Source organism: Mirounga angustirostris, unplaced genomic scaffold (assembly GCF_029215605.1).
Source record: "Mirounga angustirostris isolate CCGP_5_RB_7025 unplaced genomic scaffold, mMirAng1.0.hap1 SCAF_3, whole genome shotgun sequence".
In the NCBI taxonomy this organism is placed as follows: domain Eukaryota; kingdom Metazoa; phylum Chordata; class Mammalia; order Carnivora; family Phocidae; genus Mirounga; species Mirounga angustirostris.
Window position 1 is genome coordinate 139492959 of NW_026991711.1, and position 10852 is coordinate 139503810.

The 10852-nt window shown below is 53.3% G+C and overlaps 2 protein-coding genes across 2 annotated transcripts; both read left to right on the forward strand.

Moving 5' to 3' along the window:
- Positions 1 to 200: 200 nt before the first annotated feature.
- Positions 201 to 3570, forward strand: HOXD13 (homeobox D13). Its single transcript, XM_045867388.2, has 2 exons — positions 201 to 1067; positions 1845 to 3570. Exons 1-2 carry the CDS (start codon positions 287 to 289, stop codon positions 2093 to 2095), a joined length of 1032 nt encoding a protein of 343 aa, XP_045723344.1. The 5' UTR covers positions 201 to 286; the 3' UTR covers positions 2096 to 3570.
- A 3552-nt stretch (positions 3571 to 7122) lies between these two features.
- On the forward strand, positions 7123 to 8146 carry HOXD12 (homeobox D12). The gene is made up of 2 exons (XM_045867387.2): positions 7123 to 7758; positions 7908 to 8146. Exons 1-2 carry the CDS (start codon positions 7185 to 7187, stop codon positions 8144 to 8146), a joined length of 813 nt encoding a protein of 270 aa, XP_045723343.1. The 5' UTR covers positions 7123 to 7184.
- The last annotated feature ends 2706 nt before the right edge of the window (positions 8147 to 10852 follow it).

Consider the following 10852-nt stretch of genomic DNA (forward strand, 5'->3'; position numbering starts at 1 on the left):
GCCAATGGCGCGGCCCCGAGCGGGAGCCCTCGGGGAGGGAGGAGGCCCCCCGACCGGCCCAGGCCCCCTCCCAACCTGAACTTCGTTTTTATAAACGTCCCGCGATGAGCTAACCTGTTGGAGGGCGGGCGGGCGGGAGGCGGGAGGCTCGCAGAGGGAGAGAGGGCGAAAGGAAGAGGGCGGGAGCGAGAGAACGAGAGAGAAAGGAGAGGAGGGAGGAAGCGCGCCGCGCCATGGTGTCCTGCGCGGGGCCGGGGCCGGGGCCGGGGCCGGGCCAGGCCGGGCCATGAGCCGCGCGGGGAGCTGGGACATGGACGGGCTGCGGGCGGACGGTGGGGCCGCCGGGGCGGCCCCAGCCTCCTCCTCCTCGTCCTCTGTGGCGGCGGCGGCGGCGGCGGCGCCGGGCCAGTGTCGCGGCTTCCTCTCGGCGCCAGTGTTCGCCGGGACACACTCCGGGCGTGCGGCGGCGGCGGCGGCGGCAGCGGCGGCGGCGGCGGCGGCGGCCTCGGGCTTCGCATACCCCGGGACCTCTGAGCGTGCGGGCTCCGCCTCGTCGTCGTCATCTTCGGCTGTGGTCGCAGCGCGTCCGGAGGCTCCCTCCGCCAAAGAGTGTCCGGCGCCCGGCGCGGCCGCTGCAGCGCCTCCGGGCGCCCCAGCTCTGGGCTACGGCTACCACTTCGGCAACGGCTACTATAGCTGCCGCATGTCACACGGCGTGGGCTTACAGCAGAACGCTCTCAAGTCGTCGCCGCACGCCTCGCTGGGAGGCTTCCCGGTGGAGAAGTACATGGACGTGTCGGGCCTGGCGAGCAGCAGCGTACCGGCCAACGAGGTGCCCGCGAGAGCCAAGGAAGTGTCCTTCTACCAGGGCTACACGAGCCCCTACCAGCACGTGCCTGGCTACATCGACATGGTGTCTACCTTCGGTTCCGGGGAGCCTCGGCACGAGGCGTACATCTCCATGGAGGGTTACCAGTCCTGGACGCTGGCCAACGGGTGGAACAGCCAGGTGTACTGCGCCAAGGACCAGCCACAGGGCTCCCACTTTTGGAAATCATCCTTTCCAGGTAGGAGCGTTGGGGGGGGGGACGGGGAGACCAGGAGGGAGGGAGTGGGGGCAGGGAAGAGAGTGTACGGAAAGAAAGCACTAGGAGTGTAGGTCCCTACTTGGGAGCTGCGCTTGTGCTCCTCGCCCAGCCAAGGCTAACCTGATGGAACAGTTCCTATAGTTTGCCTGAAATTTGTACATTTCTCCTTTGATTTAAACTGTCCCTCTCACAACCCTTTTCTTCTTGTGTGTGGGCATAAGCCTGTTTTTCTCCCACAGTTGAGGGTCTTTGCGTGTGCCCTTTGCTCAGGCCTTGGCCCCTCCTCCCCGAAGAAGTGTCACAGAGTTGGGTCCCACTTTTAAAGGATATGACTGCCCCAGGGTCACCACTAAAGCTTCTAAGAGCTCACAAACTCCAAACACAGGAACACAAGAAATCAAAGCTTGAACAAAATAACCTGGATTTTTTTTTAAAGTCTGCGTATGTTTGTATGTGTGCAACCAGCATTTGCAGAAACTATCCTTATAACTGTCCCCAATAACCATGCCATAAAATTGAAGGCTTGTTAAGATGCTGGTTTGAGAAACCGTGATGATCCATCAAATGGCCTTCACTTTGAAGTGTAAATAATCTTTCTTTAATAATGTGTAAATAATATGTCTGTATAAATAATAATAAAATGCAAGCAGCCTGGTTTTCTTTATTCCCCATACCCCTTCCAAACATACACACACAGCCCCCAGTGGTGCTCCAGAATCCCTGGTCTAATTTTTTTCATGCTGTTTTTTATACCAGGGGATGTGGCTCTAAATCAGCCAGACATGTGTGTCTACCGTCGGGGGAGGAAGAAGAGGGTGCCCTACACCAAACTGCAGCTCAAAGAACTGGAGAACGAGTATGCCATTAACAAGTTCATTAACAAGGACAAGCGGCGGCGGATCTCGGCTGCCACGAACCTATCCGAGAGACAAGTGACCATTTGGTTTCAGAACCGAAGAGTGAAAGACAAGAAAATCGTCTCCAAGCTCAAAGACACTGTCTCCTGATGTGGACCAGATTGGCCAAAGAGAGTTTAAATGCTTTCAGTTGTCTCCAAAAGACCTTCGGAAAGACTTGAATATGTATTTAATTTCGCCCCATCTCCCTGCCAATGATGGCAAATTTTGTGAATTGTTCTTCTCTCTTCCCCTTATCTGGCTCTAAAACCTTTTGCTACCCAACCTGACTCTGTAGTTCTGTTTCTTACTTGTTTATTATTGATTTTGTTCTTGTCTAGTTTTTTTTTATGATGTTTTTAATGTTCTGTTTCTCCCTCCAGGCCAGTATAAAGGACTTGAAGTATTTTTTAATAATCCCCCCAAAAGAATTTCAGAAGTGCCATTATGATTTTAAGGTTTTATTTTCTTAAATCACTTCATATGCCTGTTTCCAGCACTGATTATCTTCATAATCTACTAGGGTAGAAGGATTTGCAGTCATTCATATGCTGCGATTGGGCAATTTAATCATTAGCTCTCAGCAGTCACCCTGAGGCAAGTGGAAACAGCTCTGGGCAAACGGTGCTCTAGGGTCACTGGGAAAGTCTAAAAACAGGCGGCTGGAGGTACTGTGATGGCTTTAAAAGCAGCTACCTTATTAAATAGGGTTTGTATCGATATTGGAATGAAGACAGTCTTCCCTACTTTGGGTCTTTCATTTGCTGTTGTAGTTATATGTGTTTAGTATACCTTGTCGATTTGTGCTTTTATAATCTTTAATTTGAAAATAATGTGTCCTCATGGATGCCTTCATTTCCCCAGCTCTAGATGCAAACATTTAAATGGCTGCAATTGTGAGAGTGATCTGTGGATGGTATAAATGCACACCTTCTCCTTGACCTTGGGTCTGTGGGACTAGAAATGAGGTGATCTCCTCAGTCCCCTGAAAGAGACTGAATCAATGTGGCCATGGGTGGGAACTTTTATCCAGAACCCAGTGAAGAACTTGACTGTCTGAACAAATGTATTGAGCCTCTCGTGGAGTTTTAAGACATCTAACAAATACGAAAAATGTGGCGCTCTATAGTTCAAGATTTAAAAAAAAAAAAATGTTTCTGAAAGTGATGATAAATAACTACTTTTAAAGTGCTGCATATTTATACAACTGAGAGATTATTTTTGTAGATGCAAATGTCTGTGAGCTGGGATATGTGTGCAGTGCTTCAGGCATTTAAAATTTTTTTATTCCTAGGGAGATGCAAATAAACAGAACTCTCTTGTTTCTTCTGTGTCTTTATATATTTGTTTTCTTATTCCAAGCCTGTGTTACCTCTTGTGTTCTTATTTATTATAAAATCTTGTTGTCTTGAACATTACGATGTTCCCTATAGATGAAGGAAACTCAATCCCAGTTCTACTCTCTGAAACCTCCATTCTATTTCCGCCACCCCTCTCTGCCCTTTTCCCTGTGGCTTTAACATAAGTAGTGATGTCTTTAAATGAGAATATACTTTGTGGTGTCTAAAATGGTATTTTTTACCAGACAAAAAACATCTCCAATAAAAATTTTACTTCTCTTTCAATATTATCACTTTATTCAAATAGTTTTATTTTTTTAAATCAATATGTATGTTTGTGTCTGGGTACAGGAAATTGTGCTCACTTGAAGGTGTTCTTCCTAGAAAGGCTGTTACAAATATCTACTCTCCAAAGGTCTTGAAATTAGACATATCCATATTTGGCCATTGAAAAAGAAACATTTCAAGCTGATCCCTTATCGCCTTCTCTGAGCAGCCTCCAAACAGCATTTGAGGACTGAAACCATAATTGCACACCCTAAACCTCTAGTCGCAATTTTTAGGCACTATGAACTTTCTTTTAGAGGGCTTTTTGCCACTCGGGGAAATGGCCGCTGAGGAACTGGGTGCCTCCCCGTTGTTAGTGCCCGGACACAAATCAATTTAGTGGTTGCTAACTTTTTGATATGAAGTTAAATACACATGTTTAAAATCTCACACAATGTGTAAACTCTCCTGGCGGGAGGGCTCCCTTATGGATCTGCCAGAGAAAGCGCAGAGACCCAAGGTCCAAAGCTACTTTCGTTTTCTCTGGCTCCGCTTGATTTTTTCATATCTTGCACCGATGGTTGACTGTGGGCGGCCAACTTCGTTTTAACTGACAGAGCGGGACAGAGAGAGAAGAGAGAGAGGGAAAGAGAACGGACTATGATTCAAACTGGAGAAGAAATAACCCCTGAAAATGGGGACACATCAACCCCGACCTTCCACTTTCAGGAAGAGTTTCTAACGTTTTCTCTGTTTTCCTCACAAGATGTGCTTTCATGTGAAACGGGCCTGTTTTCCCTTCTTTTCCATCGTCGTTTTCCCTCCTTTTTTGTAAATTCCAGACTCCAGGGCCGCACTCCATTCCCAGGTCCGTTTCTGAGGTTTCCTGTCGGATGGGGGGATTGCCACGAGGTTTTCCTTTCATCTGTAGTTGGCCCGTCAGTTTCCCTCCGCCTAAGAGAAATGGGAGGTTTGCTGAAGATTAAAACTGCTCAAAAGCTCTCCGGTGGAATTTGAATTGATGGCTAAATCAATAACAGATGAAGACTTTGCTATTTATATGCATTCCTTTTATATTCCGAATTGAGGAGGGAGTAGAGGAGCGGGTAGGTGGCCGAGGCGCTGGATGGGAGGCCCGCGGGGAGCCAGGGCGAAGGGAGCTTCGGAGAGAGGCCTTTCCTTCGGGTGGAAACTGAGAGGCCGCAGGGAGAACGCCTCCGAAACCTGGCAGGTTTCAAGCGCCGCTGGTGGAGACTCAAGGCCCGCGCGTCTACGCTTGAGTCAAGAGGCGAAGGACGCTTTGCAGCCGGGACGCACAGCCAGACAAAGAGGCGGCCTCGACGCTTCCCCGTGTCTGGCAGCCTGCTGGGTGACTCTGACTCCGCTGTCCCGGCCAGCCTTGCTGCCACGATCTCCGGCTTTCCGAGACACTTGGCGGAGCCTGGCAGAGGGCCGTGACCGCACCGGCTGGCGACCCCAGGCCGGCGGTGCCGCCCTTCACTGTTGATCTTGACCGTGCGGCGGCGCGTCGCCAGGCGTGGAGCTTGCTCGCCATCTCCTGGGCGGTCGGCGGCATTGGCAGAGCTCGCGGTTTAGCTCCACGGCCAAATCCTCTCTCCCATTCCCCAGCTCACCAGCCAAGCCTCCTGCCCTTCCCCGCCCCCCCCCGCCCCGCCCCCCGCCGCGCAGTCTGCAGCTCCCAGCTCCCAGCGTACAACTTTGCTTGCTGGACCTCGGAAATTATAAATCCAGGAGATAAGGTGGGGCACCATCCTGAGCCAAGGAGATATGGAGGGAGTTTAGTTGTTCTAGTCTTTCTGTTTCTCACTTAGCCCCTTTATATCTTTAGTCCCCAGGGGTAAACCGCAGCTGTGCCGCTGCCTAAGGGTCCGGAGAAGACACCCCTGGACTTGGAAATACCGGAGCATCACTGTATGCTGAGATCGGAGGAGACGAGACTGCAGGGATCTCTGGAGCTGGAGCTTCGGGCCTGGGGAGGCTGTAGCTCCTGGAAAACAGGGAGAGTTTCCCAAAATTGAGAGCCTGTATCCCCTAAGTCCTTAGGAACTGAGGTTGCAGCTTATGCCTACACCACCCCAAGCCCCCCGAGGACGGGGAGTGGAGTTCTTGTCTCTAAGTTTGAGCTCCTAAGGAAACTCTGACAGAACCCTGAAGAGTCCCGGACATCCCCATCCCCACCCCCTACCCCCGCCCTAGAGCGGGAGGAAGAGACCGACTGCGTTCCCCAGAGCCGCCCAATTGGTCGCCATAACTCACACAATAAAGTCGCAGCGCGGTGGTCAGCCTTGCCCTCCGGCGGCGCCTGTGTGGTCTCCGTGCCGGAGCTGGCGGTCTAACCAATTCCAGCTTGGCTCGGGGACCGGCGAGGCGGGCTGCAGGTTGGGGCGGGCGCCAGTCACGCGGTCGCTGGGGTTCTTGGGACCAAAGCAGCAGAGGAGGACCCAGAGCCCTCTGGCCAAACTAAATCGGAGGGCCTGCGGGGGGCGGGGGGGGGCTGTCACACTGCTCCCGGCGAGGGACAGCTGCCCCGCCCGCATCCCTGTTCGCCAGAACCCCGAACCCGCCAGCCGCCTAGGAGGCGCTGAGCCGAGGATCGCTGCTAGCCTACTGCCTCGGTGTGCCCCGCTGTTCCCGGCCGAATGACTCTGGCTCTTCTGTCCTTCCACACCAGTCGGGGGGAGCTCGTCTTGCTCTGCCCGCTGCAGAGGAGTTGAACAGCTTGGAGTTCTGGTTGGCAGGACATAGTCGCCAAGGTGACTCCAGGCGATAAAAGGAATGTAGCCTTTGGCCACGATTGGCCAATGCAGCTGCCCCTTCCCGGGCCAGCATGCTCCATGGACCTGGATGGCCGCAACTTTCCTGGGAGCAGAGGGTTTGGCCATGGAGAAGCACACCAGAACTGGTGTGAAACCAGCTTCCTGGGAGCCAAACTTGGGCAGAGTTTGTGATGCATTTCTCCTCCTTCAGCAAATTTCTCGGACTGTGCTGGGTTCAGGCAGTGTGTGGGTCTTCGCTGCTAGACCACTAGCGCAGAATCCTCTCCAGAGGAACAGGGCAGGGAGGAATCAGGGTAGGAGAAGCATTGCTCAGGCCTAGGGATAGAGCTGGTGGCCCCACCACACGGTGGGCTCTCCGTGCAAACCTAGAGGTGCACAGTACTGGAAAAGGCCTTAGCTGCAACTTAAAGCTGGTGGAAGCAAGCCTGGCCCAGGTAGCCAGTGGAAAAAGGGAGTGCAAAGCTCATCAAGACCAAAAGGATCCCAAGGGACACTCGGGCAAAGGCACCCAATGTCCCCAGCTTCTGAAGCTGATCCCGGAAACTCCCAGTGGTTTCACCTTCGCTCAACGTTCCTTGGTTCTGCCTGGCAGCCTCGTCCTTCGCCATCGAATATTGCGGGTGTTATCATAATACCCTGAAGGGGGGGAAACGGGTCGGGGGATGTAGGCGGTGCTGAAATGACCGGCTTTGAAGAACCTGCAGGCAAAGTTTCGTCCAATCGTCTGAGCCTGTCCTCTTATTCCCGGTTGTAACTAAATACTGCTGCGAGCGCAGCCGAAGCCCTTTGTTGGAGATGTGTGAGCGCAGTCTCTACAGAGCGGGCTATGTGGGCTCGCTTCTGAATCTGCAGTCGCCTGACTCCTTCTACTTCTCCAACCTGCGGCCGAATGGCGGCCAGTTGGCCGCGCTCCCCCCCATCTCATACCCGCGAGGCGCGCTGCCCTGGGCCACCACGCCTGCCTCCTGCGCCCCAGCGCAGCCTGCCAGTGCCACGGCTTTCGGCAGCTTCTCACAGCCCTACCTGGCTGGTTCCGGGCCGCTTGGCCTACAGCCCCTGGGCGCCAAGGACGGACCCGAAGAGCAGGCCAAGTTTTACGCGCCCGATGTGGCTGCCGGGCCGGAGGACCGTGGCCGTGCGCGGCCGCCCTTCGTCCCCGAGTCTAGCCTGGCCCCCGCGGCCGCTGCTCTCAAAGCGGCCAAGTATGACTACGCGGGTGTGGGCCGCGCGGCAGCGGGCTCTGCAGCCCTGCTCGAGGGGACCCCCTGCGCTGCCGGCTTCAAGGAAGACGCCAAGGGCCCGCTCAACTTGAACATGACAGTGCAGGCTGCGAGCGTCGCCTCTTGCCTGCGACCTTCGCTGCCCGACGGTAAACGGTGGCCATGCTCCCTGGGCCAGTTTGGGCTGGGTTGGGAGGTGGGGTGCAGGGGAGAGTGTGGGGGGGGAGGGAGCTGCTAGGGGCGGGCAGGCTACAAGCAGCGGCCGGCCGGGCTGACTTGGGTTGGGGCTGTGTTGCAGGCCTGCCGTGGGGGGCGGCCCCAGGGAGGACCCGCAAGAAGCGGAAACCCTACACCAAGCAGCAGATTGCGGAGCTGGAGAACGAATTCCTCCTCAACGAATTCATCAACCGCCAGAAGCGCAAGGAATTGTCCAACAGGCTGAACCTCAGCGACCAGCAGGTCAAAATCTGGTTCCAGAACCGGCGTATGAAAAAGAAGCGCGTGGTCCTGCGCGAGCAGGCGCTGGCGCTGTATTAGCCCCCCGCGTGGTCGCCGCCGGCCAGGGCTGCCTTTGAAAGCCGAGGCCCGGCGTGAAGGAAGAGCTGGGAGTCGGGGCTTTTCTTTCGCGCAGTCTTCGCTGGTCCCACGTACCCTTCCGCTCGGTCTGCAGCCCCAGAAGCCAGCAGAGGATTTGGAGCCCCGGCCAGTGGGCCTCTAGGCTTCCACCTCTCTGGGTGGGGCCTGCAGAAATTGAAATATAACCTTGGCCTTGAGGCTTCCTGAGTGCGGGCCTGGGGTCACCTGTCCTAGCTCTTGACTGGGGTATTTACACGGGTGCTCACTCTAGCACCCTTGTACTTGGATTTCTGCTTCCACCTAGACTCCCTTTCCTCTTCTCCCCAGTCCTTTTTGAATTTAGTAGGCACCTCACTAGAGCTCAGAGTGGAATTAAATTTAGGACGTCCTTCGGGAAGGAGTAGAAAAGGGCTGCAGGCACAATTCTGTCTCTTTGCAGCCAAAGCCCCTTGTGGCAAAGCCAGAAACTTGGCTCTGGAGAAAGAAAGGGCACCCCTTCCCCATCTGCCCTGGCTGGTTTGGGAGGACAAAAGCCACCCTAGACATTCAGACTTTGGGAGGAAAGGGGAGAGGGGAGGGACTGTGTGGCTGGACAAATTCGAAGACACCTCGGAGTTTGGGCTGGGCTGGCCCCTCCAGCTGGACAGAATGGGGTGGATACTTCCTTCCTGTGGATTCGAGGGAGGCTGAAGCTCCACAGCAAACTGCAATCTCTAGATAGGACTGGTAAAATTTCTCCTACTTCTCCTATCTCCTCACATATGTCTAGGCCAGAGCCCTGCACTCTGTAATTGGACTCAGCTCTGGTGAGGACAGCTGCTAATCTACTCTGAGGCTGGGTTGCACTAAGAGGTGGGGAAAATATCCAGGGGGAGGAGAAGGGAGTGAGCAAGGAGAGGGGTGTCCTACATTCCAACTGTAAATATGGTTTCCCTCTTGAGGTGGGTAAAGGTGTGGACATGTCTTTCTTGAATTAGGGGAACGGGCCACCGTAGGGAGAGGCGAAAGCTCCTCCATCAGTCAAGGGGTGAAGAAGGAGGTCCCTCAAATTCTTAGCCCCTGGTCGCTGCTGTTGACCAAGTAGAGAAGTTCCCCCTCTCTCACCCTCTTCACCACTGGACAACTCCACCTGGGGCCTTTCTGTGCCTCAGCCACCGTGCCTTTTCTGAGCCCATGTCTGGCCTGCCTCAGTGGTGCCTGTATGGCCCTGGGCCCTGCTGGGCTTGCTTGGTGGAGGCTGGGGTTCCTGATGCTAGATGGAGTTGTTTTGCATGTGCTGGGGTGTCCTGCCCTACCCTCAGAGAAACTGAGCCCCCCCCCCAGCTCCTTCTACCATCCCTACCTCTTTTCCCTCTCCTTCTGAGAAGTAGCGCCCCCCAATTCCTACTGAGATGTATGACAGCCAAAGAGTTGAAGATTCGTTCCTCAAGTCCAATGATTTATTTTCAGTGGAGGACTAGGCCCTAGATCTGGAGTGAACACCTCACAGAGAGTCCCAAGCCTCAGTCCAACTGACCGCAGTTTATGTTTAGACTAAATGCATTTTCTTTGCTCTCTAATAGTTGTTGTGCATGTTTTATGTTGTTTTGATTTTGTAAAAAAAAAAAAAAAAAACCACAATAGTTTGTATATATCAGATACATCAAAATGTTTTGAGTGGAAATAAATATCCAGGTCCCAGCCAAGCTGTCAAGGGACTGATGTCAATTTTTCAAAAACGTTTCGGATTCCCTCCTAATGATTTTAGGCCACCAAATTCGTTTTTCTTTCCTGGTTGTGGTTTCACTGCAGGTGTTGACTGTTCATTAAATGAGAAAATGGCTTCCAAGTCAGTCAGAAAATGGTGTATAAAAGCCTATGAACAAAATGTGTATGAAACATCCAAGTGGGAGGAGGGGGGACTGTGGGCAGATTGGAGGGCATTAGGTGAACTCTCAGCTTGTTGCAGGCCAGGGCTTCGGTATTTTGCTTAAATTCTCAAACTTTAAGGCTTGCTGTTGGGGGCGGGTGGTGCTGTTAAGATATGAGATTCCTCAGATTATTTCAACACAAAACATCTCTCCTGGCCATGTTTCGATCAGGCTACTTTGGAACAGGCTATGCCCTGTGGAAATCCTCCATACTGGCACCTCTGCCTGGAGCCCAGCAGGTTCCCTTGGGAAATGTGGTCTCTGCACCCCGTAGGCCTTAGGAGCCTCTAGCTGAGGCTGGGAAAGTTAAAGCCTGCTCACTATGCACCATCCTCTTGCAGACCTCAACTCCCATCTAGCTTTGAAATGGAAACTAGAGAATTGCTAGCTTTTAGCTAGTGGAAGAATTAGCAAAACCATGAAATCTCTAATACCAAGTAGTCAAGGGCTCAACTCCCCTTTCCTGAAGCAAATTTGCTGGGTATTTTAAAATATTTTTAAAACAGCTCCTTTAAGAAAAAATACAACGGCGGGGGAAAAAAGAAGGAAGAGGCTGCGAGGCCCTCTTTAGAAATGTTTTCCCACCTGATGGGGCTCAGGGAGGTAGTGGTACCCAGAGCTGAGTCTCTCCCCCAAAACAGCTGAACAAAGGCGGAGGCCACACGCAGACCTCAGGTCCAGAGAGCTGGGTAAAGGACTAGGAAACCAGAATTAGACGTAGGCCCTAGGATAACACAGAGAGACACTTTCTTTCCAG